The 21,276-nt window shown below is 42.0% G+C and overlaps 1 protein-coding gene across 1 annotated transcript in view; it reads right to left on the reverse strand.

The window, feature by feature from the left end:
- PDE3A (phosphodiesterase 3A) overlaps positions 1-21,276 on the reverse strand; it is a 364,936-nt gene that overhangs the window by 1,818 nt on the left and 341,842 nt on the right. Inside the window, exons 10-15 of the mRNA XM_084643244.1 lie at positions 19,736-19,847; positions 17,409-17,522; positions 15,026-15,225; positions 14,377-14,580; positions 11,072-11,227; positions 5,236-5,476 (exon numbers count right to left, since the gene is read on the reverse strand). Coding sequence (XP_084499370.1) covers positions 5,236-5,476; positions 11,072-11,227; positions 14,377-14,580; positions 15,026-15,225; positions 17,409-17,522; positions 19,736-19,847 — 1,027 coding nt within the window. The remainder of the gene's footprint in view (positions 1-5,235; positions 5,477-11,071; positions 11,228-14,376; positions 14,581-15,025; positions 15,226-17,408; positions 17,523-19,735; positions 19,848-21,276) is intronic.

Consider the following 21,276-nt stretch of genomic DNA (forward strand, 5'->3'; position numbering starts at 1 on the left):
TACAACTACAGGGAAAAAAAATCAAGGCAACTTTCACACAGTTTGAGTCCCAGCTTTGTGTCCTTTGTTTGCCAAGGAGCACACCCTGTCCAGGACACTGTACAGCACACAAAGACATCTAGTGGCTCAATTATATACTGCCAGTAAAAATATTACAAAGTGCACGTCTCCCCTGACTCATCTGGGCATACTATGTGCTCTTTTTGACAGCAAATGTGGCCAGCTTCAGGCTGACCAATTTAAGACCCTTCACCACGCTATGAAATATTTGTTTTCTTTTCTTTACACATTACCTATGCGCTGACAGGAACTATGGGAGGGGAGAAGGCAAGTAATAAATGTTCTATACATTAGTCAACAAAATAGCACCTATGATCCCTTCCTCTTAAAGATCTGCTCTACCCGTTACCTTGCTATTGCAATGGGCTTGAGCTCCACTGACGCAGCAAGCGAAAAATCCAAATCTAGGTTTCACACAATATAGTGCAGCGTTGCTATAGTTATGACAATTGAGTTTGGACAGTTGAGAAGTGAAGTCCTATGGCAAATAATATCATAACCTTGGAGTTTTCTTCTTTCTAGTTTTGAGGCATCAAGCTGCTATTATACTACAAACTATATTTGCCACTTCCCATCATCAGAGTCACTTGCACCACAAACTTTTTCCTGCCCTGGGTGACAGCCCATTATTGTAGACAGTCCTGTAGTCTGATGGTGATAGAGTTGTGACAGATAAAATTCCGTTCAACACAAAGCCTGAAGTTTTCCACCAATCACGAAGAATGGCAGTGGCAGCTATAGAACTTAAATAATAAACCACTTCAGGAATTCTACTGAAAAAAAAAACAGAGTGACGTACAGGAATGTTTTGTACCAAATAAATTTGCGTAAATGAGAGTTTGCAGGTGGCCTAAAGCATGTCTGTGTCGGGAGCCAAAATGTTGAGTCTTTGAAGCTTTTGAAGTGGAAACAAAGAGCTTTTCACTGCAGCGCAGCCCAAATCCAGCTCAATCCTTCATTAAAAAGCTCTTGGTTCCCTGTAGGAAACTTTCAGGTTTAATAAAATAAGAAACCTCTATACCACCAATACACCATATTAGAACATTCTATCCCAGGTTTTCTGTGACCCCAAATCTTGCAGCTCTCAGCAGAGATCATAAAGCATTTGTTATGGCTTGAGATTTTGTTTGAACCCAATAAGGATTGATTCAGTTTAACTTTTAAATTCACAACGGGACTTGTTGGTAGTTACCTGCTCAGATATAACAAAATATTTCTTGTTTTTAAGCTACATCAATTGTTTGCAGGTCAGACAATACACTAGTTAATTTTATTAAAGACCAATTATCTAAAACAGTCTAATGAATTACCTTGACTACAATGAAAGGCCTTCTACAATAATTTCCCCTTTCCATCTTCTCAAAGGTATTTCACTTAGAGTTGTCCTGAATGTGGTAAAAAAAAAATTCTCTCTCTAATTATTTGACATATATGGGCAAATCAGATGCAGAAATCCCTTTGATAACAGGAGATCTCCTTTGTGTTGTGCTGAAAGAGCCTGGAATATTCAAAATGACACTGAAAACAGATCTAAATACCTGACCAATGTTTGTAATCTTGTAAATGGATATATCAGTGTAGACAATGTTGAAGAGATACCTACCCTAGATTTAGACTTTTCAGGGATTAAAGATGAGGGACTGATGTGTCAAAAGAGGAGATGATAGAACAAACTGGTATGTTGAAGCTACAGGCCCAGACAGTATAACACCTTAGATTGCTTAAGGAATTTAAAATTACTGTTAAAAAATATGTAATCTGTCACTGAAATCAGCAACTACACCAGAGGATGGAATGGTAGCAGATGCAGTAGACATCTTTATTTTAAAAAGGCATTTTGAATGGCCCAGGCTATGAAGCATCATTTCAGTGTCAGTAAAACTGGATGAGATGATAATTAAAACAGAATTCTTGTAAAACTCCTGGATGAACATAGCAAATGAATATGGCCTTCATGAAGTAAAATTGTGTCTCTTTAATCTGTCATAGTTTTTTAAGCATGCCAACAAAATAGAGGCTAAAGGAAAACTGGTAGGAAGAATTTATTTGTACCTTCAAAAAGCCTTTGAATAGCTCCTCCCAAGAGTCTACAAAGGAAACTAACTAGCCACCTGGTGAGAGGTAAAATACTGTCATGTTATAGAAATTAAGTGAGAAAACAAAAAGTAAGAATAAATGGGTATTTTTCAATATGGCAAAAGATTAGCAGCATCCCATTATTTTGTATCAGGACCAGTATTGTTTAATACATTTATTAGTAATCTGAAAAAGTGAGTGAAACAGGGATGTGACAATTTGCAGATGACACAAAATTATTAACGATAATCAAGAGTACAGAAGACAATGAGGAACTTCAGAGAGAACTAACAATTCTAGCAGGATGGGAAGCATGACAGCAGATGAATGTGAATCAGTTGCTCTACTGACCTCTTCTCATAAAAGAACAAAGTGATATTCAATGGAAGTGAAAGACAACAAAATTAATACATAATACATTAAGACACAATACATAATTAACCTGTGTAACTTACTGCCATGTGATGTCACTGAGGCCAAGAGAGAAACAGAATTCCAAAAAAAGTCTAGACAATTTCATGGATAATGACAATACCCACAGTCACATTAATTAGGATTATTTTTTAATAAATGTAACAGATATAAAGTGTAATGCTCTAGGGCATAAGTGAATCACTAACTGAAGAAACTTCCCCTCTCATCAGATAATTCCATAACTGTCAATCTTCTGCTGAAAAAGAAGAGGGCTGTATATGCTCAAAAGTTTTTCTCACCAACAGAAGTTGGTCCAAAAAAGATATTACTCACCCACCGTCTCTGTCTAATATCCTAGGACACACACAGCTACAACAATACTGCAAACAATCTTCGCTGTAGCACATGGTACTGACCACTACTAAAACAGGATACTATACTACAAAGCCCACCTGTCTGGCCAGTAGGGCAATTCCTATATGTTCATATGGACATAATGCATTTATGAAAAGGACTCAAAGTGAATGAGAACAGTGGTTTACTAGTTACAAGTTACGGCATCACTCGTGTGGTTGAAGAGGCCGTATGATTTAGTAGATAGAATTCTGGACTGGAAGTCAGAAGACCCTGGTTCTATTCTGAGCTCTGATATTGACTTTCTTTCTCTTTGATCTTAAATAAGTCCCTAAACCTCTCACATCATAAGTTCTGCATATACAAAATGGGAATGATACTGACCCTGCTTTGTGAAGAACTTTGAGATTCTTAGGTGACAAGCCCTATACAAGTAGTAAATATTACTAATATTGTACTAGAACTCTGATGGCTTCCTCTCCCTCTCCTAGATCCAGTCCTCCTTCCTAGTAAAAAGTTGAGTTGGAGAACTGGGGAAGGCTCAGATTGGATGCCAAAAAGGGAAGCGAAACAGAAGGGAAAGGAACACCAATAAAATGGGAAAAGAGAATGCAGAACGGGGAGGAACAGAAAAGAGGTGGTGTAATGAGGCAGAGTGGTCTGCCTCCAGTACAGAGGGGGTTAAGTCCCCCTGGTGGGTGCAGCTAACCCCACCCCACCCCCCTCCACAGGAAGTGCAGGGGTGGGCAGGAAGTATAAGAACAGGGCCCTGCAGGTCAGTTGGGCTGGACCAGGGAAGGAGGCAGACCTCTCTCCCAGGGAGCTGAGTCCTCAGTCAAGCCCATGACTGGGAGCAGAAAGAAAAGGCAAACCACTTCCCCAGGAGACAGAAGGCCAAGGGAGAGACTGGAGGAAGGGCCACCTGACCACGAGACTGAGAACCAGATCCCAGCGGTGACAAAGCGGCACCAGCAGGAACTGGTGGGAAGTAGCCCAGGGAAACAAGACTTTGATACGGCTGTGCTGCCGGATGCAAGGCAGCGATCACATGTTTCTTTGATGACCCTGTGGCAGGATCTCCCACCACTTCTAGTGCCCTGGGCTGGAACCTGGTGGACTAGGGTGGACCTGGGTCCCCCTAGCCACCAACCCCATACGCGGGACTGGTTGTGCGCTAACCTTTAGGCCAGAAAGTAGTCAATGGAGACTGTTTAATTGCTCATCTACAATTGCTGAGATCTAGTTGGTTGCTACTTGCCCCAGCCAGGAGGCTGAAGCCATAGACTGTTAATTGCTCTGCTCGCACTCACAGGGTTTGAGCCACAGAATATTGCTGTTCACTCCTGCCAGGAAGCCTGGGCTCCCAGCTGACTGGTAGTTGGCTCAATCCTCTTTCAGAGGTTTGAATTGTTATTTGGGTGAGTGTGCAGCCGTAAGGCAGGCTACCTGACAATATGTACAGTGGGCCTATCGACTCCCTGATGCCTCTGGAGGGGGCGCCCTGAGCCTGAGAGAGGCAGGAAGGCTAAAGGTGGTAAGGGCTGAGATGCTGGATTAATTTAAAGGGAAACTGCCAAGAGACGTAGGCTACAAATTAACTTATCTCTTCAAACCATTTTTCACAGGGTCCTGCACACCCCCTTGTAGACTACCAAAGCTTCCTTCCAACAGGCCAATCACTGCTACAATCATGCTTTCAGCAGAGGACTGGATGGGTTTCAGAGTCTATCAGTATTACTTATGGATTGGCCAGAGGTTTGAGGGTCACGAAAAATTCCTTGGAGCTGATACAAACCCAAATCTCTTACATGGCAATGCACAGCACTACCACAAATACAGCAAACTGGACCCCCTTCCACAAGAAGATGTGTTCTCAAATATTTCCACCATTAAAAAAATATTTACATTGTGGTAGCATCTACAGGTCCCAATCAGGGAACTGGGGCCTATCGTACCAGGCACTGTACAAAAAACATATCAAAAAGATGAAGATCTTGTCACACCCACACCTTCCATTGGAGAAAAAATTATAGTCCTTTAAAAACCATCCATGAAACAGTCTAAAAATTGCAGATGCAGGTCAGGCAACCTAACGACCTACTAGAAGCGTTGTCTGTGAAGTCTTTAGAAGCTTCGCCACTCCCAAAATGTGTGGCTACCTGTTAAATCGCTTAGGGGACAGTTCAGCTAGTCCAGTTCCAGAGAAATTCAGGTTATGGCTGACCAGGAGAAACTCTAAGCTTTCATACAGGGGATTGTTAACTTTTGCTGAAGGGTAGCCCATGAAATGAAATCAGCCCCACTGAAAGATATAGAGTGCAAACAACGTACTTGACTCGGAATTTTCACACGTTTCCATTTCTGCTGTTTCTTCCTCTTCCTGCTCATCAGTATCTCCTGACTCATCGCTATCTTCCACCCATTTCCCTGGCATCAGTCCTGCTGAGTCATAGGAATTACATAGTGGACCCACAATGTGAGAAATGAAGGATTCCTGAAGGTGTGCCAACTGGGGTGCTGAGCGATCCATGAAAGGACTTATAGGAAGGCCAAGGCTCGCCTCTTCATCACCCTAGAGATGACAAAAATTTGTTACTTCTGTGTGATACATTAATTACATGAATATGGGGGGAGAAAGTGGAGGGAAGCATCAAAGGCAACTGCAAACATTAGAAGAAAAATATTGTACTGTGGAGCCATCTCCTTTCACCATTTCACTTTTTATAGCAGACCAGCACGAAAAGGTAGCATGGCATCAATTCAGCCTTCATATAAAAACTACTATACACCATTCCGGAGCTCAAACACAAGAATAATCTGCTATAAAGAATACCCTGAATTTACAAAGCATGCTGTATGAGGACTTCCTAAAGTAATGCCCACCTTCCAGTCCTGTAGTTTACATTGCCATCTTGGAAGCTTGAAAATAAAATCACCTTTTTCCATACTGTTTTTTCCCCCGCATCATGTATGCAAATCATTTGTGATTTTTATCATCATTATTAGCTTGTTAGCAACTAGCCACCTTATACAAGGGGACAGGATTTACCTTTTCAGAGCAAGGGTTGGCTTGTCAAACTAATTTTCTTATGAATTTTGCCTTTCTTTCATTATAAATAAGCTGGGCGACTCTACTTTTGTGTTTCTTTGACCTGCCGAGCTTCAGGCCATAGTCACTCATTTCGTTGGGAATGTTGTAATGAATGTGTCAATGTAGGGTCGTTCAAAAATGCAAGATCCTCCGCACATGTCCCTTTGCTACATTTCTTTTGGGGGAGCGAAGGGGGGGGGGAGAGAAAGAGAGGAGGCCCCCCCCGGTGCTCTGATGGAAGAGTTAGTTTTCTAGCAAGATCCATTGTATGAGCCAAACACTCAAGTTCTTTTTCAGTCATCCCGAGTGCAGCAAAATTCCTTTACTATAGGATTTGGTCCTATAATAAAAGAATAATTGATAATGCATGCGACTTGTTATGCACACTGATGTGACTAGACAGCGGAGACCTACATTTGAGAAATAATTAGTTCATGAACATTACTGAAGATCCACAGTCAATTTCTAAGACGTTATATCCATGTTGAATTTGTTTCCAGGTGCCTAGTTTCTCTGAGAATCCAAGATATGGTTAACTGAATCATCTCCCTTTTGAGAAAAGGGAAACACAAAGAGTAAACAGTTAAACTTTGATGAATGCCTCACTTCCAGCTTCTCTGCATTTCCTAACAAGGTACACATAGTTCAGTGCTCAGCTATCAAATATTTGATCTCCCCACTCCCATCGTTATCTCAAAACCAAGGTGTGTGCACATTCCTGAGATAACAAGTGGATTAACCAGAGATGGCAGTTCTCTCTCCTTCACAGCACGACATCTCAGATTTCATGTGAAGAAGTTGTCAATGGTGGGAAGAAAGTCAACTGATGCAAAGTTTAACGTGTAATTCTTTCACGCTTGATTATGAGCTTGATTTACAGCTGGAAACACCACACATGTCTAACTGGCCTTTCTTTAAATATCAACATTGAGCACATGGAGAAAACCTATTAAACATACTGCAACCATATTGTGTGTGTTTTTCTAAATTTAAATACAATTACTTTTTGATGACACTTAGAATTTGTACAGAGTTGTAATTCTTCAAAGCCTGGGACACTTCTATTTTTTAATGGAGAGGAGTGCTGTCAAGAATGGCTCCCAATTTTCATGGCATATGCTGAACTACATTGTACATTTGCAATCCATTTTTCTAGCAAACCTACTTTGGGGAGACTGGTGTTTCCCTTATAATTCTTCTTTTCAAAAATGACAGGTTTCAGAGTAGTAGCCATGTTAGTCTGTATTCGCAAAAAGAAAAGGAGGACTTGTGGCACCTTAGAGACTAACCAGTTTATTTGAGCATGAGCTTTCGTGAGCTACAGCTCACTTCATCGGATGCATTCAGTGGAAAATACAGTGGGGAGATTTATGTACATAGAGAACATGAAACAATGGGTGTTACCATACATAGTGTAACGAGAGCGATCACTTAAGGTGAGCTATTACCAGCAGGAGAGTGGGGGGGCAGGAACCTTTTGCAGTGATAATCAAGGTGGGCCATTTCCAGCAGTTGACAAGAACGCCTGAGGAACAGTGGGGGATGGGGAATAAACATGGGGAAATAGTTTTAGTTTGTGTAATGACCCATCCACTCCCAGTCTCTATTCAAGCCTAAGTTAATTGTATCTAGTTTGCAAATTAATTCCAATTCAGCAGTCTCTCATTGGAGTCTGTTTTTGAAGTCTTTTTGTTGAAGAATTGCAACTTTTAGGTCTGTAATCGAGTGACCAGAGAGATTGAAGTGTTCTCCGACTGGTTTTTGCATGTTATAGTTCTTGATGTCTGATTTGTGTCCATTTATTCTTTTATGTAGAGACTGTTCAGTTTGACCAATGTACATGGCAGAGGGGCATTGCTGGCACATGATGGCATATATCACATTGGTAGATGTGCAGGTGAACGAGCCTCTGATAGTGTGGCTGATGTGATTAGGCCCTATGAGGATGTCCCCTGAATAGATATGTGGACACAGTTGGCAACGGGCTTTGTTGCAAGGATAGGTTCCTGGGTTAGTGGTTCTGTTGTGTGGTTGCTGGTGAGTATTTGCTTCAGGTTGGGGGGCTGTCTGTAAGCAAGGACTGGCCTGTCTCCCAAGATCTGTGAGAGTGATTGGTCGTCCTTCAGGATAGGTTGTAGATCCTTCCTCAGCTCTCGTCCCCTAATTCCCCTACTCTACTTGCACTACATTGATAACATCTTCATCATCTGGACCCATGGAAAAGAAGCCCTTGAGGAATTCCACCATGATTTCAATAATTTCCATCCCACCATCAACCTCAGCCTGGACCAGTCCACACAAGAGATCCACTTCCTGGACACTACGGTGCTAATAAGCGATGGTCACATAAACACCACCCTATACCGGAAACCTACTGACCACTATTCCTACCTACATGACTCCAGCTTTCATCCAGACAACACCATACGATTCATTGTATATAGCCAAGCTCTACGATACAACCACATTTGCTCCAACCCCTCAGACAGAGACAAACACCTACAAGATCTCATTCAAGCATTCTTACAACTACAATACCCACCAGCTGAAGTGAAGAAACAGACTGACAGAGCCAGAAGAGTACCCAGAAGTCACCTACTACAGGACAGGCCCAACAAAGAAAACAACAGAACACCACTAGCCATCACCTTCAGCCCACAACTGAAACCTCTCCAGCGCATCATCAAGGATCTACAACCTATCCTGAAGGACGACCCATCCCTCTCACAGATCTTGGGAGACAGGCCAGTCCTTGCTCACAGACAGCCCCCCAACCTGAAGCAAATACTCACCAGCACCCACACACCAAACAACAGAACCACTAACCCAGGAACCTATCCTTGGAACAAAGCCCATTGCCAACTGTGTCTACATATCTATTCAGGGGACACTGTCATAGGGCCTAATCACATCAGCCACAATATCAGAGGTTCGTTCACCTGCACATCTACCAATGTGATATATGCCATCATGTGCCAGCAATGCCCCTCTGCCATGTACATTGGCCAAACTGAACAGTCTCTACATAAAAGAATAAATGGACACAAATCCGATGTCAAGAATTATAACATTCAAAAACCAGTTGGAGAACACTTCAAACTCTTTGGTCTCTCGATTACAGACCTAAAGGTGGCAATTCTTCAACAAAAAAACTTCAAAAACAGACTCCAATGAGAGACTGATGAATTGCAATTAATTTGCAAACTGGATACAATTAACTTGGGATTGAATAGAGATTGGGAGTGGATGGTCATTACATAAAGTAAAACTATTTCCTCTTGTTTATTCTTTCCCCACCCCCACCGTTCCTCAGATGGTCTTGTCAACTGCTGGAAATGGCCCACTTTGATTATCAATACAAAAGGTTCCCCCCACCCCACTCTCCTGCTGGTAATAGCTCACATTAAGTGATCACTCTCGTTACAGTGTGTATGGTAACACCCATGGTTTCATGTTCTCTATGTATATAAATCTCCCCACTGTATTTTCCACTGAATGCATCCGATGAAGTGAGCTGTAGCTCACGAAAGCTTATGCTCAAATAAATTCGTTAGTCTCCAAGGTGCCAAAAGTCCTCCTTTTCTTTTTTCAAAAATGAGAAACTGGGTGTTTTCCACAAAACAGACAGTTGTTTCAGGGACTGGGAAAGGTGATAGGGTGTTGGCTAGTAACAGACTATAAAAGAGCCACTGGGCCAGATCCTCAGCTAGAATAAATCAGCTGATACATATGAGCCCATTGTCTTTAATACCTGCAGCAGGTTCTCGAGGAAAATTGCTACTATACATCATGTTGGTATGGCAACTAATGTCATTCAAAGGACACAATGGAAAGCACATTGCATAAAGCACTCAGAAGCATCGATTTTTTCAGGCACAAAGTGCATTGATCAAAAATCTCTAACAATTTAATAGAATGTTTCTGGCTATCAGCCATGTTGGAAACCACTTTGAAGCCAAGAATCAAACGGTACTATATAATGCCCATCCTAAAAGGAAGACTGAGGGCAAGGGCAACAAAGATAACACCTTAATCAGAGTATGCAGATGGAATGAATCTACTGTAAAACACACAACATCATCATGCTTTTGCTGATCTTGTTTTAGGGTTCGTTGTCAACCGCTTTTATGACATTGCTGCCGTTAGTGTACCAGAACACGCACTGTGCATGCCATCAGCTGTGATGGCACCAACGTGAGCCAAATTTTTATATTTGATTGGTATGCAGTGGAGTTTAAATGACTGCATCTCTTTATGTGAGCTACAATGAGATGCAGCAAACAAATAATAAGAACACAGTCCTGGAGACAAATCTAGGAGATTATGGCAGAACTCCTGCAGTAGGATTTATTTTTAATAATTAGTCTTATATTTATGCAGTGGCAAGTGTCCTCTTGCATCCTCAGGTGCTTTAAACGAAGAGTCCAGATAAATGCTTGAATTTTTCTTCCCCTGACTCCCCCTACATATTCGACTAGGGAGCAGAGGGAAGCCAGCCCTTTCCCAATGCAGTCGCTAATACGCTAAAACTAGGGGCAGTCAGCACCCTGCAGTGCTTAGCATGAAACCTGTGGGTCACTGTCCAGGCCTTCCCAGAAGATTCTTGAGTTTTGGGGGGCAGTGGTTCAACTTGCTGGCCCATTCCTGATGACATAAGATATGTGGTGCCATTATCCAGAGCCCAGAAAACTCAGGGTGGGCAGCTAACCCTGGATGCAGTGGGGTAGGTGCCCTGAATACAGGCAGTGCTAAACAGGCAACATAGGTGTTCTCTAATTCTAACTGGAAAAGATTAAGATCAGGGCTCCCTCAGAACTCAAACTTCCAAGGGAATACTAGGGGGTTGCTTTGCAAACCAAGCTCCGGTGTTCTGTTCTTGAATGCCATCATGAACTTTGAACCTGGCATAGTTCATGCAAAAACAGAAAGCGTATTCCTCAAACTTTCTTTAAAAATAAAAAGTAATTTCACCCAACACTGAAATGCAATCAACTCCAGGCTCAAACACAACCACACTACAGAATAATTTAGGACAGAAAGTAAAGCTAGTCATTTCTGCTTTGGACACACATTTACCTGTTCATAAAATTCATTAACAATGCCCTCTGTCCACTGCAGATGCAAGTCTTTGCATTTGGCAGGCCCATTGACGTCAGCTAGTTTGATGCACATTTGGCAAACCAGCAAGCGGTCATTTTCATTAGTCCAGTCAATTGCAACATCATTGTTCACCTGGAAGATACAAAAGGGAAGAAAACCATTACAAGAGCCCATGGTAAGAGGAAAATCTTGTCCTGTGATGTGCTAAAACATGCTCAGCTACTGAATGCAAACTACAAACCTAAGTAGATGGGTTTGCCCTGGTTTGTAATTTAGGAGTGTAGATCGAGCATGAAAAAGAAGAATAAGTGCCAATAATTAAGTTTTGCGATAGATAATTAGGAATCATATAATTATTTAGCAATTAATACTCTGGCTCTAAAGCATTACTAGCAGAAGACAGACCTACAAAATTTTCTAAGAAACGATGGCCTTATCTATACACAAGGTTGCACCAATTTAACCAGAGGTGTGTTCTAAAACTAATTTTAGTTAAACTGGTGCAAGCTTGTGTGTAGACAGACAAGGCCTACGTTTCTTTTCTATTTGGGCTAAATGTGTTTGAAAGAGTTCCCCCACAAAAAACAACAGCAGCAGCAGCAGCAGACGACACATATTATTCTGCCCCTTTTAAAACAAAAGGGTTCTCTTGTGATCTATAGACAGACAAGGCCTATGTTACTTTTCTATTTGGGCTAAATGTGTTTGCAAGAGTTCCCCCACAAAAAACAAAAACAGCAGCAGCAGCTGACACATATTATTCTGCCCCTTTTAAAACAAAAGGGTTCTCTTGTGATCTAAAGTGACCACAGCTATAATTTAAATAATGAAGCAGCTTTAGCCTCTCAATACAAGATCTAATAGGCAGCGGTAAGGCACAGGGAAATCAAGGGCTTCACATTTCTACCAGAGCGGTTTCTCTCTCCAGTATTTTAATGATGTGACTATGTATCCTACCTCCACTCTGCCAATGATATCAGCCTTCATTGCCCATTAGTTCAATTTTCCCTAAAGCACCTTAACCCTTTCTCCTACACCACCCTTTATGCATCGGAGAAGCTCCCCATTAATATCTGTGTCATTGTCTTCATTCAAATCTCTCCTTAGAACTCACCTGTCTCAATGTCTACAAAACACATGACAATGGAAGTTGGTAATGCTAAGACCACTCCTTATGACATCATACATGATTTTCTCAGTGTTATCCGGTCTTCCCCCTACTTGTTTGTTATATCCACTTATTGTCCATTGCATATGTTACACTGCAAGCTTTTTGGGGCAGGGACTGTTACATGTATTTATGCTGCCTGCAGCCCAGCATAAATAGGACCTGATCTCTGACTGGGGCCTGTAGGCACTTCTGCAATATAAATGAGTGATTAAATCACTAATAATCATAGATAATTTCCTTTAAGGCAGAGACATATTTAGCAAAGAAAGCTTTATTTGGTTAATGTTTTCAGCTAATTCCTCCCACTTGTTTTTATTGTGTAACCACTCATACTATCCAAGGACCCAACATAGGGGGACAGTTGCCAACTGACCTTACAAATCCATAGTCAGTCAACAGGACATAGGACAACAGCACTTAGGACGGAAGAACCCAATGCACAGCTACAGACTAGGGACCGAATGGCTAGGCAGCAGTTCTGCAGAAAAGGACCTAGGGGTGACAGTGGACGAGAAGCTGGATATGAGTCAGCAGTGTGCCCTTGTTGCCAAGAAGGCCAATGGCATTTTGGGATGTATAAGTAGGGGCATAGCGAGCAGATCGAGGGACGTGATCGTTCCCCTCTATTCGACATTGGTGAGGCCTCATCTGGAGTACTGTGTCCAGTTTTGGGCCCCACACTTCAAGAAGGATGTGGATAAATTGGAGAGAGTCCAGCGAAGGGCAACAAAAATTATTAGGGGACTGGAACACATGACTTATGAGGAGAGGCTGAGGGAGCTGGGATTGTTTAGCCTGCAGAAGAGAAGAATGAGGGGGGATTTGATAGCTGCTTTCAACTACCTGAAAGGGGGTTCCAAAGAGGATGGCTCTAGACTGTTCTCAATGGTAGCAGATGACAGAACGAGGAGTAATGGTCTCAAGTTGCAGTGGGGGAGGATTAGATTGGATATTAGGAAAAACTTTTTCACTAAGAGGGTGGTGAAACACTGGAATGCGTTACCTAGGGAGGTGGTAGAATCTCCTTCCTTAGAGGTTTTTAAGGTCAGGCTTGACAAAGCCCTGGCTGGGATGATTTAACTGGGAATTGGTCCTGCTTTGAGCAGGGGGTTGGACTAGATGACCTTCTGGGGTCCCTTCCAACCCTGATATTCTATGATTCTATGATTCTATGACATGCCACATCAAGCCATGCATCTGATTTCCTCTTCTGAGAGAGAGCAAATATCACCTTCACATGTGACATGTTTAATGTTGAGCACCTCCAAGTTATGTCTGGCAGTCATGTTTTGTTGCTGGATCTAGAGCTATAATACCTCTGGCTTTAACTCATCCATTTTCTCTGGCTATTTAACCTCACAAAAATGAAAATTTAGGACAAAGTTATTAAATCCAGGTGTCTAAATTAAGGCACCAAAATCAGTGATCTAGGCATCAAATTCAGTCACCACTGACATTAACGGGAGTCCTTCCATTGACTGCAGTGGGCTTTGGATTTGACCCTATCTGACCTGTTTTGCAGAGATGCTGAGAACCCACCGATCTGTCTGATTTTAGTGGGGTTGAGAGTTCTCAGCACCTCTGAAAAATCAGTTCACTTATGTAGGTACCTTACTATGGATTTAGCTGCCTAACTGAAATGTTTGGACTAAGTTGTTAACACAGTGCATAAGATGCTTATTTTCAGCCATTTAAAGCCTATAAAAGAGAAAGAATGATTACGGAGAAATGGAAAACAAAACTGATCACACGTTCCTAGGTTCCAAGCTTTCTGCATGTGTGGTTCCTTCATCAGTGTATCCACAGAGAGAGAGGCAATGCCGTGTTGCTGAGTGATGCAGCTTAATATCCAGTTAAACTAATTAATTTCTGGTAATTTTCAATACCTTAGATAGCTAAATGAATATTATGAAAAATAGTTCAGAACATGTTTTTAGGAATACCTGTTACTGTTTCAGTATCACTATTCACTGAATGGAGATGTGTTTCGCTATCTGTGGGGCTGCCTTTTTAGTGATCTTTCCCAGCCGGTAACCCATATGATGTGCAGAAGGGCAAGAAGAATCCTCTTTCCCTTTAGAAAGCATTGCAAATTAGAATTTCTTATTACCTTGGCATTGAATCTGGCTACAAAATCGAAGTGTTTCTTCAGGTCAGTGGCCAAAATGGCCTCAATTACCAGGAAGCGGAAATGCTTGAATTCCACATGATCAAGGTTGACTAAGAAGTTATATTCTGGCCTGGACATGAAAAGATTCCATGCAGCAGCTGCGTGATGATTCTCCAAAACAGAGCGGTCGTTATACAGCACGGCCTGTGGAAACAATACACTGATTTAAGAATTAAGAATCCTCCTAATGTCTGAAACAGAAAAACAGGAAATAAGAATGACTATTGGAATAATGAAATGACTTCTGATGATGGGAGAAATGAGGGAAAGGATCAGGTCTTTAAAAAAAATTTTGCAGAGATTTTAAGGAGTGTTAATTTCTGACAGCAGTAACAGCAGCTGAATATCTGTTTCCTAGTGGTGATTAAGACTGATTTGGAAGATCCTGCTCTTACACTCCAGACAATCTCCCATTTCTAGTTAATCAGTGCTGTGATGAGTTAATCTGGTGTTTTATATTAGCCATTAATGCACTGGCAGAGAGCAGATAAATTCATCATATGGTAGTGAAAAGCAATGAAAACTGTGCTCAGAAGTCTTTGGAGGCTTAACAATTATGTAGACTTTAAAAATGTGGCCCAAGACTTACCTGAGGTGCGCTGGTTGCAACCAAAAAGGCATTGGTCCTTCCTGGATGATCATAATCATGCATGGCTGCAGCGACGTAAAGCGCCATCAATTCTAGGGCAGGGATGCTGCCAGCGAGGCAACCATAACTCTCATCTGCAGGTGTGTATGTCTTCGAAAACACATATCCCATATGGCCATGAGTGATTCCACTATCAGAATCTGAGCAGAAACAGAGTTCCTTACTGAGGTTTAATTACTTATTGAAAATATAGACCATGAGCAAAATTGTGGGCCTGTGTGTTACAAAAAACCCCCCAAAACATTTCACCAAAACCAATCATCTCAGATCGGGTCTCATAACCTAATGCAGAAATACTGAACTTGATGATTTCTGATATTTTGTGTATGTTCCAGCAACTCAAAAATGACTGTTACCCTAACTAGAATTGGCACAATGGTATGTTTATTTTTTTATAATTCTGATGGATAATATCAATGTTTATTTTTAAGCTTTTTTTCCTATTTTTATTTAAATTTTCTCAGTTGTGCAAAATTCCAGGTTTTAGGCATTTTCCTCCTCTTTCTATGTATGTAAATTTTGCAGGACATAATGGGGGAGTCAGACAATAATTATTTAGTGACAGTAGATGTTTGGATTCAAAAAGTTAAAGCGGTATAAAACTGTTAAACACAAACTGTCATCATCATATGTCAAAATATACAAAGTACATATCCTTAAATCAAACTCTCAATTTCTCAAGCAGCATTTTTCTTACTTTGCCGAACTGTAATTTTGATTAATATAAATGAAAATATTTTTTCGTTAGTTTGCGTGTGTATGGTGAAATCAACGTTCACCAACATTTACCAGTAAAAATCAAACCTTCCAAGCCTAATTGTAACACTGTAAATTTATGTGCTATTTAATTAGTTAATTAATTAATTAATTGTGAGGCATTAATCAATGAGCAGCCCAGCATGTCTTAGCTAACCCATGTTTACATTGCATGACTCTCTGTTTCCCTCCAATGGCTGGACCACGTAGAAGATTAGAGTCATTTATAGTCTTTGAGCTAATAGATTTGGGTCTTTAAGCTCAAGCAGTGGAGGTGCATGCTTTGAGACTCAGAGGCTCTAGGTCCAAACTCTGCTGCTGCTAACCCACCCAGAAGTCATCTTCTGAGACTTCTGGAACAGATCACTTTCATAGGCAGATACTGGACTAGCCAGACACCTGGCCTATTCTGCTATGGTGATTCTTTTGAGTGAATGTCTTTCAAAAATGTTTTTTGTAAAACATCTTTCTACCCAAAAGATCCCAAGTGTTTATTAAACAATACACACTAGCTCCGCTAACTTGCAGACATCACTTAAGTGGCTTGTAGAAAGAAAGGGCTTATAAAGAACATGAAAAAGTAAGATGGTTCTACAAAGCTTACAAAAGATTTGAATTCACATATTTTTAAGTGTAAAATACTGTGCTTCTATAGCATAGTTAGGACCCTACCAAATTCATGGTGGTTCATTTTGGTATATTTCACAGTCATAGGATTTTAAGTGTCTTAAATGTCATAGATTCAGATATTGAAATCTGAAATTTCACAGTGTTGTAACCATAGGTGTCCTGACCCAAAAGGCAGTCATGGGGGGATTGCAAGGCTATTGTAGGGGAGTCGCAGTATTGCCACCCTTCTTTCTGCGCTGCTGGTGGCAGCGGCGCTGCCTTCAGACCTAGGTTTTCAGCCAGCAGCCATGGAGCTTTCTGCAGCTGGGGAGATTCCTGGAGGTGGGTCTGATTCAGTCCCGGGAACGGCCTTTGCAGGGGAAAAGAAAGTGCTGTCCCTCATCAGCCCAGCCTAGTAGCTGGAGCATCCCCAACCCCACCGCTGCTCGACCCTGACTCCAGGCCGAATGCTCAGAGAGAGAGAGAGAGAGTGAGTGTGTGTGTGTCAGAGACAGAGACGCCATGGTGCCTTTTCTGACCATCCTCACTTCTGTGCTGCTGCTGTTGGTGTCTCTGCCCTCAGAGTGGGGGGCCCGGTCAGCAGTTGCTGCTGCTCTCCATCTGCCCAGCTCTGAAGGTAGTGCAGAAGTAAGGGTGGCAATACCCTGAGACGCCTACAAAAGCCAGATTTCACAGCCTGTGAGGCGTTTCTCACAGCCATGAATTTGGTAGGGCCCTAAGTATAGTTGATGGAAATCTATTGGAAAGAATTGGTCGACCACAGTTGCAACACACAAATAAATATTCTAGGACACATTAAATATCTAATATAGATTGCTGAAATGGTTTGAAAGTCCTTCCTATGCAGCCTCCTCATTTGGTGATTTTTCTCTAGCAAATGAAATGTATAGTATTCCGCAACCCATGTCTTAAAAGAACAGTATATTAAAAAGAATACCTGAATCACTTGCTGACCCATGGTCATTAATCACTGTTGGGAGTCCTGGGATAGGTTGAGTAGTAAGGTACCAAACAGCATGTAGCACATCAGTCGCATGAATTCTGTTGTGATCTATGATACAAATCAAGGCAACCAATGACACTATTATTAAACATGCAGACTCTTTCTATCAGAGGGCGCACAGCACCATCTACTGGATACAATGGGGAACTTCTAGGGAGTTTTAGTTCAAGGAACAGCAAAAAAACAACAGCCATTACAAGATATGAGGACTCTGGCTTATTTTACAATTCTGTAAGTTTTCAGCTTTCCTTTTACTACTAGGTTGCTACTGGAGGGGGAGCTTTTATACACCAGACATGAAGAGGGGAAGCCATGGGGAAGCACTACTCCCCAGGGCTGGTGCAAGGAGGTTTCACGACCTAGGCGAAACTTCCACCTTGCGCCGCCCCCCCCTCGCGGCAGCTCCCCGCCGCCGCCGCCCCCTCCTTCCCTCCCTCCCCTCGGCCTGGGCAGCTCCCCCTGCAACAGCTTGCTCCCTCCCTCCTCTTGGCCCGGGGAGCCGCGTGCAGCTGTTTGGCGCGCAAGTCTGGGAGGAGAGAAGCAGAGCGGGGTGGTGCTCAGGGGAGGAGGCGGAGCAGAGGTGAGCTCGGGCAGGGAGCAGTTCCCCTGTGCGCCGCCGCCCCCCCTCACCCCCCGTTACTTGCTGCAGGCGGCCCTCCCTGTGCCCCCCTGCCCGAGCTTACCTCTGCTCCACCGCCGCCCCCCACCACTTGGCGCCCTAGGCGACCGCCTAGTTCGCCTAGTGGTTGCACCGGCCCTGCTACTCCCCCACACACGAGAGAAGAGAGGGAGCTTTTAGCATAGGAGTGAGAGCCGTGCTCCCTTCTACTTCCCTGGCCTTTTGTTATGCAAGTATCATCTGGTCAATAAAAAGGGTAAAATACTGGCTCCTCTAAAATCAGTGGAAAGACTCCCATTCATGTCACTGTGGGCAGGATTTCTCCCAGTTTCTAACAAAAAGAGCTTGTCTTCACTGCAACGATTAGCTTGAGTTATTCCACTAGCCTATCTTGAGTGAGGGCAGCAACATCTGGAAATAACACTCAGGCTATATGGTGATTGGATTAGCATCTGACCAGCTGTGTTAACTCAAGTTGTTGCATGTAGCTCTATCCCCACTGCATCCCTAGTTTGAGCATCAGCAGCCCTTGAGCTTCAATACACACACACACACGCGTGCACACCCCACCCCCCCCCCCGACAGGCCAGCTAGCTCAAGTTTAAAGTAACGTACCATTTAAGTTGAGCTAGAGATGGGGTGGGGGGAGAGGGGGATGGGAGTCAGACTAAGGACAACACTAGAGTTACATCTTGAGCTAACACCACAACAAACACAAGTCCTTATATAGATTTTATTCAGCTCTGTTATCAATCTCCAACAATGCAGCACGTAGATAAAAGGCCCTTCAAATCCGGGGGAACTTAAATGTTATATTTCTTTGGCAAAGATAATATAATTCTGGGACAGAATCCTAGGAATCTGAAAAATATAGATTATATATTTCTATACAGATATACCCAGTAAATGTACCCCAATAACATCCAGCATTTTCTATATAATATGTATCTACTGTAAATCGTATATCTATATATGGGTGTATACTTGCTTCTGAAGCCATAGCTAGCTAGCATAGAATAGCGGGGATGTCTGCTAAAAGTTATGCCAGGACCACAGGTTTCTAGATTTCTAGAAATCACTGTTCTATAGCATCTCTGGTGTGGAAGCATATCACGCGGGGGGGGGGGGGGGTGTGCAACCATTCCAACAAAATCCAGATAAGACTGACAATACCATCAACCAATAAAAAACATGGCTAGATAGAACAGTCCTTGATACCTATAAACTCTCAAAATAGGAGCCATCTTACTACCCGAGATTTACACAAAGTTCTCTATGAAGTAAAATTTAAAAAACAAAAGAAAAAGAAAAAGCCCTAAATGTCAAACAGACAGAAATGTGATGGCAGAGTTCAGGAAGAGCCTCTGCGTAGGAGGCAATTAGCTTAGCAGTGTTGCATATATTGACAAAACTGTGGAGTACTCTTTTCACACTGCACAAAGTTTTGTGTACAGCACACCAAAAGAGGAATACTACTCTTACGCATTTAGTCAAGAGGCAGGCGACAAAATGCAGCCCTTGAAAGAAGAAATGGCTGTGGTGACCAGGGAGAGGAAAGAATGTATAAAAATATTTACTGAACATGTCAAAAGTCAATGAGATCTGAGCAAGAGACTCTTATTTGACCTGTAGCTTTACTTACAAGGTATCTCTCTGTATCCACACTCCAAGGCATGAAAGTAATTCATGAACTCCCTCTCTGGAATTTTAAAGGCTTCAAACAGCCCCATGTCTTCAAAAAGCCTGTATGATACCTGGAAAAGGAAAACAACCACGCTGCTAAGTAGACCAAAAAAGACATCATAAAAGCTGATCCTATAAAGTCACCTGGTATATCCCTATTCAATACAGGATTGTTCCCTATGGCATTTTCCCACGTGATCATCTGGTCTAGTTCAGGTGGGGTACTCAGTACTTCTGCTGAGACACAGTTACACAGTCAAACAAACAGGTTGTTCAGAAATTGTTCACCAAAATGTTCCTCTTCTTTGTATTCTCTGATTGTTCTAAGCAACCTTTTTTCTTCTCTGATGGTTACCCTCTTCCAATACTTGTACCTAGTTATATTCCTATCAGGTGACATTTAGCAAGCCTAGATATTATCATCAGATTTAAATGCCCCAAAATGGGCTAGTGCCTCACAAAAAAACATAACAAAACACAAAGAAGCGGAGATTTACAAAGTACTGATAGGAATTAGCATCTCTGCAAATCTCCCCCATATATCCTGTTCCAAAGAGTCTGCAATGACAATTGTTGTGCTCTTTGCCTAATCATTTAAACAGATGAAGGGAGGAGGAAAAGAAGCAGCCAAGGGTGTCAAATAACAGGTCAGCCTAATAAATGTCACTTTTTTTTTTTTAAACCTTGTACGTGAAATGACAGAAGTGAGTTTTCAGGAGGGATATGACTGAAGGGAAGGAATTTTCAGCAGGGAAGACATCCAGAGAGCATTCAAGCATGGAAGAAGGTTACAGAGAATTTTGGAAGAGGAGTCAAGCAGGGTATTCAGGCTGGTAGCAGTGGTGGAGTGAAGAAGTTGATGGGGGAATATAATAGGAGACCAGGTCAGCAATGTAGACAGCAGCTATCACACGATGTAGGGGCTTGAAAGCAACAACAAATTTATACACAGTGCAATGGGACCTAATGAAATGACTATGTTAAGTTCTTCCAACTTTCCTTTTGAATTTAGCCTCTCCAGCACTTCATTAATTATTCTCATCATGAGGTGCCCAGAACCAAATACTGTATTCTTTGTGTGGTCTCACCAGAGCTGTATCAAGGGGAGCCCACTGTCTCCCAGTTCCACCATATACTACACTCTGCATATACAGTCTCAAAATCATACTGGCCTTTGTTTCAACATAGCACAACTGAACCTAAATTAAGCTGCTATCAACTACTGCGTCTTTCAGCATATTGTGTGTATGAATTGGGATCCATAATCTGTGCTGATGGGTGTAGTGAATCCAAGTTTTAACAAACGGAAACTGAATATCTGGCCTTCATAGAGAATTACAATTATTTTAAAGTAACTGATATGAATTTATAATCTGAGCTATCTTCAAGTTTTTTTTTACTAGGGATTTCTTATCAAGCAGAATTTCTGTGTGAACTAATTATGAACGATTCTAGCAAAAATGAGAAAGGATGATGCAGTAGAAGGGTGCAGCTGAGAGT

Source organism: Lepidochelys olivacea (assembly GCF_965140295.1).
Source record: "Lepidochelys olivacea isolate rLepOli2 genome assembly, chromosome: 1".
Classification (NCBI taxonomy): domain Eukaryota; kingdom Metazoa; phylum Chordata; order Testudines; family Cheloniidae; genus Lepidochelys; species Lepidochelys olivacea.